This window comes from Scomber scombrus, chromosome 13 (assembly GCF_963691925.1).
Source record: "Scomber scombrus chromosome 13, fScoSco1.1, whole genome shotgun sequence".
Classification (NCBI taxonomy): domain Eukaryota; kingdom Metazoa; phylum Chordata; class Actinopteri; order Scombriformes; family Scombridae; genus Scomber; species Scomber scombrus.
In genome coordinates, this window is record NC_084982.1 from 13,463,302 (window position 1) to 13,481,546 (window position 18,245).

General features: G+C 38.5%; 2 protein-coding genes across 3 annotated transcripts in view; one reads left to right on the top strand and one right to left on the bottom strand.

The window, feature by feature from the left end:
- Positions 1 to 11,310, bottom strand: part of uggt2 (UDP-glucose glycoprotein glucosyltransferase 2) — a 39,227-nt gene extending 27,917 nt beyond the window's left edge. Inside the window, exons 1-13 of the mRNA XM_062432427.1 lie at positions 11,222 to 11,310; positions 9,743 to 9,887; positions 8,639 to 8,721; positions 8,386 to 8,516; positions 6,051 to 6,163; positions 5,688 to 5,865; positions 4,201 to 4,297; positions 4,041 to 4,113; positions 3,750 to 3,850; positions 2,769 to 2,868; positions 2,251 to 2,311; positions 1,866 to 1,957; positions 1,542 to 1,692 (exon numbers count right to left, since the gene is read on the bottom strand). Coding sequence (XP_062288411.1) covers positions 1,542 to 1,692; positions 1,866 to 1,957; positions 2,251 to 2,311; positions 2,769 to 2,868; positions 3,750 to 3,850; positions 4,041 to 4,113; positions 4,201 to 4,297; positions 5,688 to 5,865; positions 6,051 to 6,163; positions 8,386 to 8,516; positions 8,639 to 8,721; positions 9,743 to 9,870 — 1,308 coding nt within the window. The 5' untranslated portion in view covers positions 9,871 to 9,887; positions 11,222 to 11,310. The remainder of the gene's footprint in view (positions 1 to 1,541; positions 1,693 to 1,865; positions 1,958 to 2,250; positions 2,312 to 2,768; positions 2,869 to 3,749; positions 3,851 to 4,040; positions 4,114 to 4,200; positions 4,298 to 5,687; positions 5,866 to 6,050; positions 6,164 to 8,385; positions 8,517 to 8,638; positions 8,722 to 9,742; positions 9,888 to 11,221) is intronic.
- A 2,330-nt stretch (positions 11,311 to 13,640) lies between these two features.
- hs6st3b (heparan sulfate 6-O-sulfotransferase 3b) overlaps positions 13,641 to 18,245 on the top strand; it is a 60,705-nt gene continuing 56,100 nt past the window's right edge. Inside the window, exon 1 of one of the 2 annotated variants that reach the window (XM_062431805.1) lies at positions 13,641 to 14,188. In XM_062431805.1, coding sequence (XP_062287789.1) covers positions 13,641 to 14,188 — 548 coding nt within the window. The remainder of the gene's footprint in view (positions 14,189 to 18,245) is intronic. The other variant, XM_062431804.1, reaches the window with a different exon arrangement.

Genomic DNA, 18,245 nt, shown 5'->3' on the forward strand with positions numbered 1-18,245 from the left:
GATGGCATTATGGGCCTGATTTACTAAAGTTTTGCGTGTGTAAAAACGTGTGCAAACTTGACATCACTTGACATCAAAAATGTGCAAGCTGATCTACTAACACGGCGCACTGAGGCTTGCGTCTTTCGACGGTGCAAGATAGTACGCACTGTCCATTTAGTACGTTTGCCATAATGAATATGCAATGTGGGGCGTTTTAACCCCAGTGTGCAAAATACAGGGAGGAGAAAATGTAAATATGTTATTTAGCACACGCATTGTGATTTACCAAACCTGAAAGTCATTTTGCTGATAAAAATGTTGCTGCGGTAACTGCGTCTATAAATAATACCTTTGAAGGGCAGGTATTAACCATATACAGTCTATGGCAGTGGTCTCCAACCCTGCTCCTGGAGAGCTACTGCCCTGCAAGTTTTAGGTATCTCCTCACTCTAACTCGTTATCAAGCAGCTGAGGCTCGTCAAAGGGCTTGATAACGAGTTGATTATTAGAATCAGGTGTGTTAGAGTGAGGAGATACCTAAAACATGCAGGGCAGTAGCTCTCCAGGAGCAGGGTTGGAGACCACTGGTCTATGGTATTAACCGGCTGCTCACTGGGCACAGATGACTTTTGTCACTATGGAGAGGAGGAGACGGAGGCACAATGACAGAAACGCACATAATGGATTTTTTTCCACCCGTGGAATATTTTTGGTTTTACTAACAACATTGACTTTGTCACGAATACTCTCCCATATGTCGGTTTTTCTGGTAATATTTGTTTTTGTCATAACTCAATATATTTGTTAACCTCTTCCACTAGAACCTGATCACATTTCATTTTGCGCTTGCAGCTTTCTGCTCGTCCAAACTCTCCATTAAGACACGCAAAACCCTCATTTAAACACTGCTGTCTCCACCCTGTTTCACCTGTTTTCATTTACGCAGTTATTCTTAGTAGATAACCCAAAAAATGCACGCAAACTAAACGCACAATCTATTGCACTGTGAATGCAATTTAGTAACCTTTATTTGGGAACTTAGTAAATCAGGCCCTCTGACTGGTAAAATGGTGATTCATATATTTTGATTACATTTCCTTTTTCACATGTTCAGTAATTATAAAGCTGAACTGTTCAACATCAGACAAAGTTATCACGTATAGTTTTTTATGATGAATGACCAAAATCACAGCTGCAAAATTATCCATAATTTGTGGCCCACGGTCTCTCTCTTTGCAACTCAAAAGGCTCCCAACAGTGCAAACATTTGACACACTATGATTATCTCTCCTTCTGAGGACAGCTTTAATATCTTCATTTCTTTGGCTTTTTTTAGTACCTTGAATATTAAAATAGCCCGAGGTGCTAAAATGAAAAATTGCAAGTTTTTAATTTGATAGTTTTTCTTGGCCAACTTCCCAGTTAATAACTGAGGTTTTTGGCAGGCTCACGATAGACTCGCAATAGCCCGATGACTGATCCACTAATTCACACCCTGGTGTGAGTACACAAAGAAAAAATAACTCGCCAGTAAAATAATGCTTTTGGACAGAACTCACCATTATAGATGGATGTCTGATATCTAGAGCATAGCTGTCATCTACAAGGTTTACAGGTAATCTCAGCAGCATGCCCTGATGTTCTCCTTTAATGCCAAGGTTATGAAGACCCTCCAAGACCCTGGCTTCTCCTCTGAGGATGTCCAAAATGCTATAAATACAAAATCACAGGTTAGTTTTTTATACACCGTAGTTGTGTGGCAGTGGCTTCAAAATGCAGCAAACTCTGATCTTATTGAAAAGGATAACTGAGCTAATGCATGGGTCTGAGGCTTCCTGGGGAGAGCACAAGCAGACTACTACTCCCTCCTGATGTGTCCCCACCTGAAAGGGTTGTGAGTGTCCAAATCAATGTGCAGTCCATTGATGAAGAGCTCCCCGTCTCCCGGGTGAACGCCAATGGTCTCACTGAGATGCTGCAAGAAAAAAGTGTTAGTCGACTGCCGAAATCCCCTAAATTCTACTTTAAATGTCTGATCTTTCATATAGAAAAGGTGTCAAGAGACTACAGCAGTTAGTACAAAAGATGCACAGAGACAAGGAGAAAAGTACGAATAAAATGTCTTGACTGATGGTCATACGGAAGTTATTTCAGATACAGATTAGAAACTCATTCTCTGAAATAAAATGTGTGCATTTCTGTCTTAATTGTGCTATCAAACAAAACCCCTTTGCGCTGTCATGTGGGACACTGCATATGATATCGCACCTTTTGGTTCTCCTCAATTTCTTTTCTCATTTCCTGCTTTACAGCCACTCTTGTCAGTGATCTGTGGGAACAGTAAAACATGTACAGTCACCATCAGCTTTTACCACATCCCCAGTCAGCAGTAAAATGCCAGTTTTAATCTCCAAAAACCCATGGGCCCACAAGATGGTACATTTACAGTCAATTCCCTGTAAACACCCGACTCTTACTCAGCAGTTTTTGCTGTTATTACAAGCTGCCCGAGCCAAAACAAACAGACATAAAAAAACTAAAAAAACTAAAACTGATTAGAACTGTGCATTAAAGGTGAATTTATTGTGGAGCTAATATCTAGGTGGAAGGAAGACTAATCATGCTCAAACAAAGGGGTTTAAAAGAGCACATCTGAGGTGAACTTTAATAAAAGCATGTTTGAGGACGGTTTTACACATTGGGACACTGAGTAGGCTCAGTAAAAAAAGCATCACTTGAATGTTATCAAATGGGTCAAAAAGAGGAAATAAGATAAATTTTCGAACCTGGCTTTGCTTGGAAAGTTCTGACTGATATCTCGCATGAGCTTCAGAGCATCAAACTTTGGCACGGACAAGATTCTGGCACCTGCTTGGAAGCTAAGATCTGCAGAGAGATCAAATGATGAAATCAAAAACATTTATACATCTACAAAGTTAGACTATGTTTAGAGTCTAAACATAGTCTAACTTTGTCTAAACTTTAGACAAAACAAATCCGTGCAAGCAAATCAAAAGAGAGGTTTACCCAACTATAACACAGTATTACTGGCTGTGGTAACATTTCACAACTGTTGTTAAAAACAGGAACAAATATTCACTTATGTTGTACTCAATTATCAGTTTAGCAGGTGCTAATCGGGGTGTAAGCCAATGCGACTAATTGTTGCTGTATCTGTGTATGTTAAAATAGCTATATTTGGATTTACACTGGAAGTGGTGTATAACAAACTGTTTAAAAAAAGGTTTTTTTTGCATTCAGTTGTTTTCATTTATACTCCTCACGCATATATCCATAAGTTTCACTGCCAACAAAATACATGTGATATGAAATTTTAACTATGTACCTGAATTAATCAAATCATAAAGCAAGATTTATAAATAAAGCTAAATAAAGTCTAAATAGAGCTGAGCATTGGTGTGTAATTGGTCTGGGTGGCACTGGGTCTGCTGCAAAATGTATGAGGTTCTGTATGTAATGGGAGGAAAAATAATAAAATAGATATTACTGCACTCTGCAAACGTTAAGATGGTTTTTCATATATGTTCAGAGCACATTTTTTATGCACATATGAATAATGTATTCATATTCGTTTACACCCCGACTTGCTGACAGTACAAAATTAAAGCACTGTAAGCCACAAATATACTAAACTAAAGTTCAAAGCCAAAACAAATAAACAAAATTACACATTACAGTCATATAACATTAAGTTGTACTGATTAAATCAATTTTTTTGCAATCATTAAACAACAGAAAACTGGCACCTTGCAGTTCCCACACTTTGAGAGGCGCCATGTCATTGGTGCTCTCCTGGAGATGTTTACGAAGCTCAACGAGTTGCTCCTGGAGTTCAGGGTGAGATTTCCTCAAGAGAGGTGGAAAAAAAGAGCAAACATATATAATACCGCTCGGATTTCTTTTTATCTATCTATCTTTATCTATCAACTCACACAAAGCACAGTCAGAGCACAAGATGCCCAGCAGCAATAACAGAGGATACAGGAGATCAAAAACAACCTGTATGGCAATTAACATGTTACAGTTTAGCAACTTACTTTAATTTCCCAAAAAGGAATCCTTGGAAATCGTCATTATCATCATCCTCAGGATTTAGGACTGTCTTTGAATCTACAAAGCAAAAGCAAAAGATTAGTGTTTTATTGCTTTGGACACAGCAGGGTCCAGCACAGAATATTTTAGAAGTCACCAACTGACCTTTTACTTTGGTGTCATCCACAGCTTTGTATTCTGTGCTTTTGATAGCCAACTCCACACCATACCCAGATAAAAGCATCTTCAGAGGCTTTGGATTCTGCAGCAGCAAAAAGCAGAATGACTAATGGCTTAGATGTAAAACAGTGAGTTATGTTCATGTTACTGTCAGAACTAAAGTGATTACAACCATCAACACTGCATTTTAGAACAGTCCCAGGGAAGATCTTTTCTCCTATACACACTTACTTTATGGCAAAATGATATGTGAACATTCCTTCTAATTAGTTTTGGTTTAGCTGTTATCACAGATTTTCAGTTTTTCACAGGTATGTGTTCATTCTTCTCTTGAACACTGTTCATTAATGCAGTATGGTCTGCTCAGTCAATTATTCAACAATGCAACAATGACAAACATTCATTGGTTCCTGGTTCTCAAGTGTAAGGATTTGCTGTTTTTACAGTCTTTTATGATTGTAAATTGAATATCTTTGGGATTGTTGGTCACACAAAACTAGCAATTTGAATATGTCAGCTTACTTCTGTCATTTAATAGACTACACAATTGAGAAAGTGACAGATGTGAAAATTACTATTCGTACTTCTCTCAATTAGACTAAAAGGAATAATATTTCACTGTTGAAACACTGTAATAGAGTCATCATTTGTGTAAAGAAGAAAGCTGATACTGTGGCATGAAAATCATAAAATTGTATGTTTCACTTAATTGTCAAATGAAATCTATAGCATTAATTTTCTAAAACTTGTTAAAGGGTGTGGCTAATGTTATTCTTGATTTTTCTTGCTGTCAAAACGTCCCATAAAAAGACCAAAACCAGCATAGTATTAGTCTGTCTCTCAATACGTTCCGACTTTCTTCCCCTGTCTCTGGCATTCAGTCACAAACCCATTCAATCCCGCTGAAGACATAAATCTTTGAAAACAGGTCACAAATTCACATTTTTTATCAATTTCCTCAAACAGTTGGGCACTGTGGATTTTAGCAAAGCTTTAGCAAATGTTATGAAACCAAGTACACAGTGCATTTGTTAGGTTCTTTTTTCAGCCACAGATTAATACACATTTGTTTTACCAGTGAGTATTTACGGCAATAGGATGGTGTGTATGGGACTGACTCAAAATAAACTTTGGTGCCTCGTGTTCATTTTACAGGAAGAACATGTCACTCAGTGCAACAGTGTGGCTCAGTTGCGTGTTTTTATTTGTTTTTTGACAACAGCGGATGTCATTGGGATGGGACGGCACAGAGGAAATAGGTTATATAAAGCTCTGGATGCACAGGCAATACTTGTCAGTTGGATAGATTTGTTGTTGGTTTTCATCTGTTCATGGGTTTTGTTCATAATAAGAAATATATAGAGTATTGCCAGTTTTAACATTTTAAAACTTAACAGAGTAGAAAAGCAAACCACATTATTATTTAAATGGCATTTGGTCAGTAAAACATCATTTAAATCATTATTACTCACCGCTACAAAATGCCGCAGTACATATATAAGCGTGCCATCTTCAGCCTTCTCTGACAGCACTTTATGAAAGGAGGTGAACTTCTTCGTTCCAATCTCAGCATAAAGGATCACAACTGGCACGTCTGTTTTATTGACTCCTGGATATGTATGATCATTCTTGTATAAATATGGTTTTGGCCTGCAAGCATTTGGAAATGTTCATTTTCAGAGATAAAATATTTGCTATCAACAACATTTCTATGTTCATCACAGGCAAAATGCTGCCAGCGAGAGCATTGAAGGCTGAGATTCCAACAGTGAATTAACTTTGAAAAAAACTTCTAGTTAATCCACAGAGGAGAAGACGGTCTCGTTCTGAGTTACCTGCCTGCAGCTGCCTTCAGGAGCTTCTTGATGTCCTTCCTACTGCAGCTATGTTGACCATGGATGGAAACAAAGGCAGGACAAGCCTCGGGTGGAGGCTCATCACTGGCTATCTATTAAGAGCAGTCAGGACAGACATGTTTTATAATACACTAACTACAACATAACACTATCACACTATATCTATTTGTACAGCACATTTCATACAAATGTAATGTAGCAAAAAGTGCTTTGCACAATAAAAACTACCCCAAAATCCAGCATCACCCCCCCACACCTCTCCAGGCTTGAACCAAAGTTAACCAAAGTTAATCAGTTACCTGACTCAATTATTCTGAATATTCTCTGGGTTTTAACTTTGTTGGTCATAATATTGTTTGAGCAAACACTTTTAAGAGGCAAAGAACAAGTGCAACTACCACACCAATTTATATTGTGCTGTATAACATTTCATTTCCCCCACAGGGGCCGTTATTCACCTAAATGTTGAACAGATTTTAAAATGAAAGAAATTCATCAGCCAGTGCATCACTATCAACAAAATGAAATTTCTCTCTATCATTACTAAAAATCAATACAAAACAATGACGAATTGGGAATACAGCATGCAGTGAAAATGTATTTCTTCATGTCATTTCTCATTCAGACTTTACTTTCACCTAATAGTAAAGTCAAATGTCATGTAAAGCCAACCTATGTGAGTATCTATTAAACTTTTATCATATAAACACCAGTTTGAATTAAGAGAGATGTACTGTTCAAGTATGCCACATACTTACAGGATGAACTTAATAGTAAAATAAGCTGTTGCAGCTTTGTACAGTTACACACTTTCTATTTAAACAATCCTGTCTGTGTGGCCAAAGTATTTCACCTGCCTCCCATCTCATATTTGCTCACTGTAGGCAAAAAATGTTTTTGTTCCTGCTGCAATGTTCTCACTTGGAACATCCACTGCACATTTTGCTTCTCTCTCTCTTCCCTGTCCTCTCTGTCCACCGTTCCTCCTACCAATTCATCATGAATCTGAACATCTCTTCCTCTTGCAAGAGCAGGATATTGTCCCTCTCCGATTTCTGCCTGTTTCATATTCAGAGATTGTGCTACCTAAAACTCCCCTGTAGAATAAATGCGCTTAAGAAATGACACTCAACTAGTTAGACGTGTAAATGGTTGAAAACTACTTTCAGAATGAATCTTAAGATGAATCTGTTATCAGCTGTTTTGGCATTTATTATTAAACATTGATGAATAAAGGGTCACAGCAGAATATGGAATATCTTGCATATAAGGTTTTACACAATGAGCATGCTGATAAATGCATCTGAGTGTAATATAAAATGCAATTAAATCGATTTTGATCACCAATGCCAACTCTGTGTGTCGCTGGATCAATTCAAGATAATTGTCCTATACATTTGAATTCTGTGAGAAACTAATGACAAATACAATCACGGCTGTGAGAAAATTAGTTATTGATGTGCAGCATTTCAACACAGCCAAAACAGCTGAGATGTAAGTAAAGACTGCAGAGCACCCTCGGTCAAGATTAGGGTTTGAACACAGACATAGTTTCCAAAATCACTACCGTATACACTGTATATGCTGTCCACCATTGAGTGTGTAAATGTATGCACTTTATGCTTTCTTGTCTAACAGGTTCCTGTGGATCATGGTTTTGGAATTGCAAGCTTGCATGTGTAATGGTCTGGACCCCATGCTGCTGTAGTCCTGCTTGACGTACATACCTTGTATTATTATTATTAGTCATATTTCTGTTATTATTATTATTGTTGTTATTGGTAATTCTCTATGTCCCTCTCTCTCCTCTCTCACCTTCCCTATTTCTCTCTCCAAACCATTCAAGGCAGATGGCTGCACACCTAGAGCCTGGTTCTGCTTGAGGTTTCTTCCTGTTAAAGGGGAGTTTTTCTTTGCTGCTGTCGCCAAGTGCTGGCTTATGGGGGAATGTTGCATCTCTGTAAAATAAAGAGAACGGTCTAGACCTGCTCAATGCCAAAACTGCCCTGAGATCACTTCTGCTGTGATCTGGCACTATATAAATACATTTGAATTTAATTGAAATAAATAATGGCCTAAATATGTCCATATGAAACAAAAAAGTGTCCATGGCATCTACACTCCTTTTTGCTAACACATCAGAATTTACTGCTCACTATCAGTAGTGAATGAAAGAGTAAGGGATTATTTCAGACAGCAAAAGTTAAAACCTCTAACAGGAAATGGACCATGCTCTCCCGCATACAGTAATATGTCCAGGTCAGTGAGAAAGCATTATAATAGTCGACTTTACACTATTTTGATCACAACATACCTGCTGGGATGCATGAACAGCTGGTGAGTAGGACCGTAAGGCCAGGGAAAATTTGAGGAGATTTATTTGAAGATCGGTGAGGAACTGTCCTGCCTTCTTTATGATCAAGTTGTAGTACGAGCGGACGGACTCTGTGAGACACAACAACATTAGTAACAATGATGCTTTTTAGAAGTGAGCAACAAAACTTATTTTTTAATGTGTTATTATTTTATGCACAATCAATGTAATGGCTTGGTTTCAAACAACATACCCCCTTGCTTGTATACAGTGAGCTCTTTCACAGTGTCTACAAACTGCCAGAATTTCTCATTTCCATCTTCCCCTATAAACTCGCTGCACAGAAAAAAATTATTCAGTAACCACAGCGTTGTGAGAAACAATGCCAAACGTTTAGATATACATTATAAATCTACATTATGTTTATAATTGTATAAAAAGTGTCTCCAGTCTGAACACCATCATGTCAGCTGTGAAGACTCACATAGCATTACACAGACATTAGCAGCTTACAGCAGCCGTTGATGACAATCTGAACTTTTTTAAACTAAAAATCATCTCTAAAATGATCTAAATTTCTTGTAACACTGTAAATAGAAAACAGTATATACAAGTTATCATACTGTTACAATAGACATTTTTATGGATGACATTAAGACATGCCGCAGTATGCAATGCACAGGTGCAAATAATTTACATTTAGCTGCTTCAGTTTTTAGGGTCCTGGGATTGTGCATGCCTATTTACTTACTACTTTTCTTACTATAACAAGTGAAAAATCTCTGCAGTTAAAAAGGCCTATAGATGGGTGGCAAAACATCTTTTTTTTAAAACAGACATTTCCACTATTAAGAAAACACTGAAACATCCTTCTAGAAAGCTTGGCTGATATTAAAGTCAATTATGAGTCATTTAAGGGTTTTTTGATGAACTGCATTGACTTCTGGGATAGAATCTGTCATTTTGACAGGTAAAAATTAATCTAAGAAGCATTTTTTTCCCCCCAGAAATGTATGTTTTAGGAAAATAGGTCATCTTTATTTTTTTGACGAATTTGGGGGAGTTTACATTCTATGATTAAAAGTGTACACATGGTGGGTATTTTAAGGCTGATTGTGATATTTTCAGACTCAAGATAAATGATTCAGTAGCCATAACTTTATTCTTGGAATTATGCAGAGGGCTTTCCAACAGCCTTTAGATTTTCATGCTAGGATATAAAATTTACAAAAAATATAGCTGAACAATTATCGTAAAAAAAAAAATGAAAATTTGATGTCAAGCCCACATTTTCTAAGTGAATCTGTTTGAGCAGATGTGTCCAGATATGCATGTCCGAGGGATGAGTCATATATACCTTGTCTCCAGGAGAAAAGGTGTCATGTTCCACTTGGCCTTCAGACTGGCAGCGACGCCTTTGGGTGCTGCTAGGACATGCTGGATGTTCAGCAGCAACAGTGACATCACAACCACATTCCTCATCATCCCAATGTAGCATGAATCTGCAGTGTCAGACAGAGTATGACAGAAAGGTTGAAATTATCCGTCATTCTTGGGGAAAAGAGAGAATGTGCAATGTTGGTTGCTAAACATGTCACTTCCTGTAACAACTAAAGAGATAACCAGTAGGACATAGGCATGTAGGTCCCATTTGCCAGGCAGGGATTAAATCAAGTTCAGGACTACAGTTTTTTCTCAATGGATATTTCCACAAATCCTATTCCTTTAGTCTAGGAATAGTCTTAGTCTCTGTCTAAAAAACTGGACTATAGACAGATAGACATGCATAACTATGACTCTATTTACCATACTGCCACCAAGACTAATGGCTATCTTGTGCCATCCCTTTTGTGTTATTCTCAGTAGGGTTTTTTCTATCTATTTAATAATGGATATGTTGTATTACCCCCACTAACATCAGTATATTAACATTGGCATCATTTTTGATAGCTTTGCATATTGCCTCACTGAAACTGTATCAATACTAACTTGATTACTTATATTACTTACTTGTATTACTTATATACTGCAAGGTATAATAAATAAATTAACAGTAAAAAAGCAAAAATGAATAAACAGACAGACTGAACAGTTGAATTCACAATACTGCACATAGGAAATATTGATATTGCACAGATTAGTACACTGATTTTGCATATGAGTGAATTGACAGTTTTGGGAAGCAGTGTTGATTGCAAAGTCTGACAGCGGCACTCGCATTTTTTGTTTTGTTTTGTTAATTTAATTTCTTAACATTGTCTTTCATAATCGTCATTGTGCTTTAGCAACCCTGCCAAGCAAACTGACAATGTGAAGCCAAGTGAATTGAATGGAATGGAACGGCCTAAGATGACACTGGATGGAATTTAACTAAAAAGAATGGAATGGAATAGCATGGTATGTCATGGCATGGCATGAAATGGAATGGAATAGCTTGGTATGTCATGGCATGGCATGGCATGGAAATGAATTGGCGTTCGCCTTTGAGAGGTGCCAGTCAGTGCCACGTAGTTACTACTATGTTGACCACATCACAACACCGGTGTGTACACACGTCTGAAAAACAAAATCCGACGTTGCGGAAAGTGTCACAAAATCGACGTCGATATGTTATATGACAGTAAACTACCGACCAACCAGCAGGGTCACACAAAACACACTAAGTTAACTTAGCAGCAGCATATTAAAAGTAAACAGCGTGACGTGATAAAGACACTATCGTATCCTCATCAGTTCGAGTCGATAACGGTCGCTCGCTATCAACACGCTGCGTTAACAGTGTATTTTATGAGAACATTACTGTAGGTTGCTGTGTTGCTAATAATATATCCCTCACCCCGTCACTGGTGTTGACCGCTTCACACAGGTATTTTCTGGGTATTTTGGGCAGCTGCTAACAGCTAGCGGGTTGCCGGGGTTGCAGTGTACCGGACCAGAGTGGCTCGCGCGGCCAGTTTTTCGCGTGTGAAACAACCGTAAAAAGAAAAATATAGCATGACACATGTCATTGTTTTTAGGCGCAGTCTGTCACATTGTATACACGGAAAAGATGAAACATGTGTGTAAAATTAAATAAAACTGTTGGCATAATGTGATTTTATTCTGGCACAGAGGTGGCCAGCTAAAGAGACTGACGCTGCAGCTCAAACATTTTGCCACCAAACACTGAATCGTAGTGATCACTGAACATCAATGTGATGAATGAGTGAGTGTAAAACAGTGTAAGCACATGCTTACAGCTCAATGAGTTCCTCTTAATAAAATATTGAATGATTACATTGTTTCAAAATATGTATGATAAGCTAATGTTAAGATGTAGCCTACATAACTTGCGTATGTAATGTTACAAGTTAACATAATAATAATGAAATAATAATTAATAACAAAAACAGTAACAATAATTGATTTTGTTAATGTTGATGTTTAAATTCAGTATCAGTTAAGGCTGGATGATATGGACAAAATCAAATATCAATATTTTTAACCAAATATCTCAATATCGATACTGCACATTGTAGAAATGAGTACCGGTGCTTTCACAACAATGTTTTGACTGCTATTGTATATCTGTACGTCAATCCATTAGTCAAAATTAAAGGGCTACTCCAGCAATTTTGTATCAGACTTCCAGTTAATCTATTTGCAAGAGATAAATGAAAAAGAATGGTCAAAAAAGATGTAGCAGACGCGGAGATAGTTCAACTTTATGTTTATTATTGTAGAGATTGCAGTAGGTGCTGGCGGGTTTACTGGAGCGCATTAATGCATTTGTGTGGTGGACAAAATATTAAGAACACTTTAATATAATGCACTCCAGTACCTGTGTAATGTAACTTTGTAAAAGTAGAATTTATGGCAGAGCTGTTGTATTGAATTGCATGACATTGCACAGGTGTTGCTAATAAAGACAGTGTAAATGCATTAACAACACTGGATCCTACAATTTTCATAATTCAACTCTATAGCATCTTTTATAGGTGTCTGGTTAATGCTCACTTCTTTTGAACTCCATGCACCAGGGGCTCCAGCCATTTCTCATTAAGAGCAAACTGATCCCCATTTGTACAATAGGTAGATTGTCCCTTTAAGGCTATGTTTGGAAGTCTATAATTTTTAGGTTCATGTGAAGCTTTATCCATTTCATACCAATTTTAACTGCGACATTTTATTGAATGACATCAATAATTTAAAAAAAAGCAACACTAATAAAGCTACTTAATTAATTACAAGAAGCAGTTATAAAAGATTAAGTTTGTAGTCTAAAATTGCACACATATCCTATACAAATAAATAAATGAAAGAGTGATGTTGTTTTACATGTAATAGCTTATAACACTGTCTATTGGGTTTAAATTGGCATCATTACACTTGAAACTCGAGGCTGTAAGAGAAGTGCTATCTCTTTAATCATCAAAGGTCAAAGCTGATGAATGCGCCTCAAAAAGTTGAAGTAGATTTAGAAGATTTATATGTGGGTAAATCTCCATGTTTTCCGTGTTCAGTGTCGGTGTGGGCTTCTGGCTTTGCACTGTGTGAAACAAGATTAGGGGATGGACGGGATGGGATGTAAGAGCTTTCCCAGCGCAACCGCTTCTAGAGCATATCGCATACTATTTGTCGACTCGGATGCAGCTGCAGCATCCTCTCAAAAAGCACTGCTTCAGCACAGTCGGTCAGACTGCCTCAACCTGCCAAGGATGCTGTTCTAGGATGCTGCCGGTCCAGGAGGATCCAGCCCAGCAGCCCGAGCCACGCGATTTTTGCTGAAATAAGTGTATCACCGAAATGAACCCCGCTGCGATTTAGACAGGGATCAACAAGACAGAGAGCGACAGAGAGAGAGGAGGTAGGGGGGGGGGGGGGGGGCACTAAAAACTCATCGGCTGCCTCATTTTCAACTTGGCATCCAGGCATGGGAGTCGTCGGCGCGGATGCAGCTTTATACCGGCTTTAGAAGTTGGGCAGCCCAAACATTTGAATGCCATGATTCTTGACTTTGGACGAGATTTGCAGCGCAGTGCGGACGGCGTCACATTTCAGAAACGAAACAGTGCAGCATTTTAGAAACAGAAAGGTGGACTTTTCCTGCTGTCCAGATGATGTGTCTGTGGAGAGTGTTATCTGATCAACATGTGGCACTCAGCCTGAATAAAAGACACCTTTAGTCCACCTGAGGCATGGAGGAATATTGATTCCTACACAACCCCCGTGGGTGCTTATTATTCACAGTAATGAAATGAAGACACTATCTTGATATGATGGATGATAAATCCAGTAAGCTCATCTTGGTTCCTATTTTAGCTGTCCTTTTTGTTATGATAGGTTACCAGTATATATGTCCCGCTGGAAGCAATTCGTGCCACTTTAAGACTGGGGAGAAATTAAAAGGGGTAAGTCTACTTTCCACTCCGTACCAGGACAGCGATGATTTTTACAGAGATCAGGACCTGGAGGACGACAGCCCTCCAAAACTGCCGTCCAAATTCAACTTCACCGAGAGAGACCTTGACAGACACGTGGAGTTCAACATTAAAGGGGACGACGTGATAGTGTTTCTGCACATCCAGAAGACCGGGGGAACCACTTTTGGGAGGCACTTGGTGAGGAATATTCGCTTGGAGCAGCCGTGCGACTGCAAGCCAGGGCAGAAGAAATGCACATGTCATCGGCCAGGGAAGGAAGAGTCGTGGCTCTTCTCCCGGTTCTCTACCGGCTGGAGCTGCGGACTGCACGCAGACTGGACCGAGCTGACGAACTGTGTACCTGGCATTATGGATAAGAAGGAGGCCGAGAGGAATAGAAGGTATGTGTTTGATTCAGTATGCGTGTGTGAGTGTGTGAGTGAATAAAACAGGCAAACCACATGCTCTGTGGTCCCCCGAACCCCACGATTCATTCAAATATAACTTTTATCCTTGTGCAAGTGTGCATAACCTACGGCACTGTTTGCGCAATAGTTCATCCTGTTATTTTTTAGTATGGTTTGGTTTATGTTGTTGCTCCGACACTTGAACTTTTATTGTTCGTCATTTTATCTAGGTCTACAATTTCATCTTTTCTAAGTATAGGCTACTAGGTTGCATTGATGGATAATCAGTTTTGCTCATTTATATATTTTGCATGCTTGGGCAGGAGTGGGCACATTTCACTGCCATTGTCTTGTATAATGTGTGTGTGACAAATAAAATGTGCCTTACCTATTGCTTTGCATAGGCATAGGGCGGGATATGTACTCCCCCAGGTCCCCCCCTCCCAGAGAATAGTTTAGTCTGGAAGTTAAGAACAATTTCTCTCATTGATGTAAGTTACACATTTGACTTTCATGACAAGATTCCACCACCACAAAATTCTGATTGTAAAGAAGGCAAATAAATGCAACCAATCATCAAGCAATCAGTGACTTGTGGGTGTGTTTGCGTAAGTGTTTGAGGCCAAGGAATAGCCTATGTAATTGTATAAACTTCCCACACAACATTTAACACATTTTTTTACTTTACATGTCCCTCGATGTATAACTCGTCTGGCTGTCTTTGTTCTTTTTTGTTCATGTCAGCCCCTCACAATAAGCTTCTTCCTGCTTAGCTGTACCATTGAGGTTATTCTCCTATCTGTGCCATTAAGACAATTGTACTGAACCCATTCACAAAACCGTCTTTCACAGTTTCAATGATGCTGTTTACTGTATGAGTGCACAGTCCAAATGTTCTAGCACCCAGGCGTATTTAATTATCACTAGATCAAAGCTCCAATCACATCTTTTGTCTGAGAGTTTTAATAAAGCACACACACTTTGAATCCATAAAGATAAGTAAGTAAGTACATTTTATTTGTACAGTGCATAAGCATACTGTAGTCATAAAGTGCTTAACAAGGTATAAAACAGCATACAAAAAAAGAAAGAAAACATAGATTAAGTGAACACCAAGACACAAAAAGTGCAAAACTAAAATAATACACAGTGACAAAGCACAATATACAATTTAAAAAAAACATAAAATGTTGATCTGGTGCATGCTGGTTACCCAAACACCTGTCTAAACAGCTATGTCCCTAGAATCAGCAGACCATAAGGGTGCAAGCGTGGTTTAGGGGCTACGGCCTCAAAAGCTCAATCGGGTGTATGGGACAGACAGCAAGTTTAGCATATTTGACCTGAGAGAACCAGCTGATGAGTAAATGTGTAGTAGATCAGCCACATATACAGAAGCCTGACCGCGCAAAGCTCTGTAAGTGTAAAAAATGGACCCTATGCGCAACAGGGAGCCAGTAAAGAGATTAAAGTATAGGGGTAATATAAGATTGTTTGTTTGACCCAGTACGTGGTCTTGTGGTAGCATTCTGGATTGTCTGTTGACAATCAAGAGCAGACATGCTATAGTGAATTACAGTAGTTGATGACAGATGAGATAAAGGCACGCATATGCATCTCTAGTTCCAAAAGTGAAGCTAAAGCTCTGCGTTTAATATTTATTGTGGAAAAAAGTGGAGAAAACAAGATCTGGTCAGCTTCTTAACATGGGTGTTAAATGGTACATATTGTATTGTGGTAGTGATCAAATATTACCCCTAAATTATACTGGTTGAAGTGGCAGTAGAGGAAAGAGGACTGATACTTTGCAGAATAATGGGGTTAATCTTTTCTGGAGCAACAACCTATATAACCTAAAAGGGTAGATTTAAATGAAAAGTCGAGTTGGATATCATCTGCAAATAAATGATAAGGCATGTTATACCTGTTTATGATCTGTCCCAGGGCAGTCAATAGAAAGAGAATGAGAAAGGCCCCAGACCCAAGCCTTGGGGGACACCACAAGACAGTGGAGAGGGTCCAGAAACAAAGCTTCTGTCAGTGAGATAAGATGTAAACCAGTCTAATGTTATTCCTGATATGCCCACCCAATCCGAAACCTCTTAATCAGGATACTACTATATGGATAAATTGAAGGGCAAGTGGCGGATTTCTTTCATTGGCATTTAGTGTGCTTCCATTTAGTGTGCAAACTTGACAACAACCGCAAAAAAATATGCAAGCTGATATACTAACGTGGCGCCTTGAGGTTTGCGTCTTTCAGATGTCCATTTAGTACGTTTGTCATGAATATGCAACGTGGGTCGTTTTTACCCCAATGTGCAAAATACAGGGAGGAGAAAATGCAAATATGTTATTTAGCACGCGCATTGTGATTTACCAAAATCGAAGGTAATTTTTCTGACGCTAGCTGCGTCTATAAATAATACCTTTGAAGGGCAGGTATTAACCGGCTGCGCACAGATGACTTCTGTTACTGTGGAGAGGAGGAGACGGAGGCACAATGACAGAATACGCAGAGAACAGATTTTTTTCCACCTGTGTTAATATTTTTAGAGTGGAATATTTTTGGTTTTATTAACAGAATTGACATTGTCACAAATATTCTCCCATATAGCGTTTCTTTGTGGTAATATTTCTTTGCTCCACTAGAACCTCTAATTCCATGTGATCAGGCTTCATTTTGAACTTGCAGGCTTTCTGCTCGTCCAAACTCCATTGTCCATTAAGACACGCAAAACTCTCATTTAAATACTGCTGTCTCCACCCTGTTGTCATTTGCGCAGTTATATAGATCAGCCGCAAAACACACACTAAATAAACGTGCAATCTGTTGCAGTTCACATGCAATTTAGCACCCTTTATTTGTGATCTTAGTAAATCAGGCCCTTAGTGTAATGTGTCTTTGTCCATTTGAGGTGTTCTTATTGGTTTACATAACCACCACACTACTGTTGTACCACATAGACTTTGCATTGATGCCACCTTATCTCACAATATGTTCGGTTTGGTATTTGCACAGAAGTTATCGGAGAGGAAACGTAAAGTAGAAGCAGTTAATTTAAAATGCATTATCTCCCCAATATTTTGTTTTGTAACTGCAGTAGAAAAGACATTTGCAATTGTACTAATGTAATATAGATTCAGTACAATTACTAAACTGGAACATTGTAATGAACAAGTCCCTGTATATGTGTGTGTGTGTGTTCACTCAGCAGAATAGACGTGCACTTTATTCAATGTGCTTATTGTTATTGCAGTCATTGCTTCTTTCAATTGCATTAGAGATTAGCTTATTCATTAAAAGACACATTAAAACTATCAGTCAGATTTATATTCTCAAACATACCTGAACATGTGCATATAAGAAAAGAAAAAAGTCTTTGTAGCACAAGCTGGATTTTTGAACTGTGGAGAGTTTCCTTCTCCGTTTTGAATGATATAATCATACACCGAAGTACAAGAACATGAACACATGATTTATTTCTGCTGTGCCAAGTGTTTCCTTTACTCAGAAAAGTGCTCACTGGATGCGACAGCTCTTCATTTCACAGCTGCAGCATCTATTCTGCACTTACAGACCTCTCATCCCTTGTTCTCTAGTGGGCTCCCGCAGCATCTATTCTGAGATTATTCTGCCTCTGCCTCGACCAAGACTGTTGGCAGACACATTATGTTAGACCCCCACACTAACCAGACGCTGCACATGGCACATTTACAAAGTGAGATGACTAATAGTATTATGCAAATTTCATCTTCATAATCATTTTGTGTTTGAGCAATGCCTTCATTAAAAGATTTTAAACGATATACGGTCAAAGTAAAAAAAAAAAAATCAATGCAATAATCCACTTTTTACAAATATCTTTTCTCCATCTATGGAGTGCAATGGGGAATAACAATCGTATATCACTGCCAAATTCAGATCGCATGCCTTTTTTTATGGTTGAAAGCCTCTCAGATTGAGTGGCTGTCTCTCCGCAGTCCCAGGCCTTTACGTTGCCAGCTCTTGAGATGGCAGTTAAGGTGGGCCGAGGTGGGTGGCAATGGC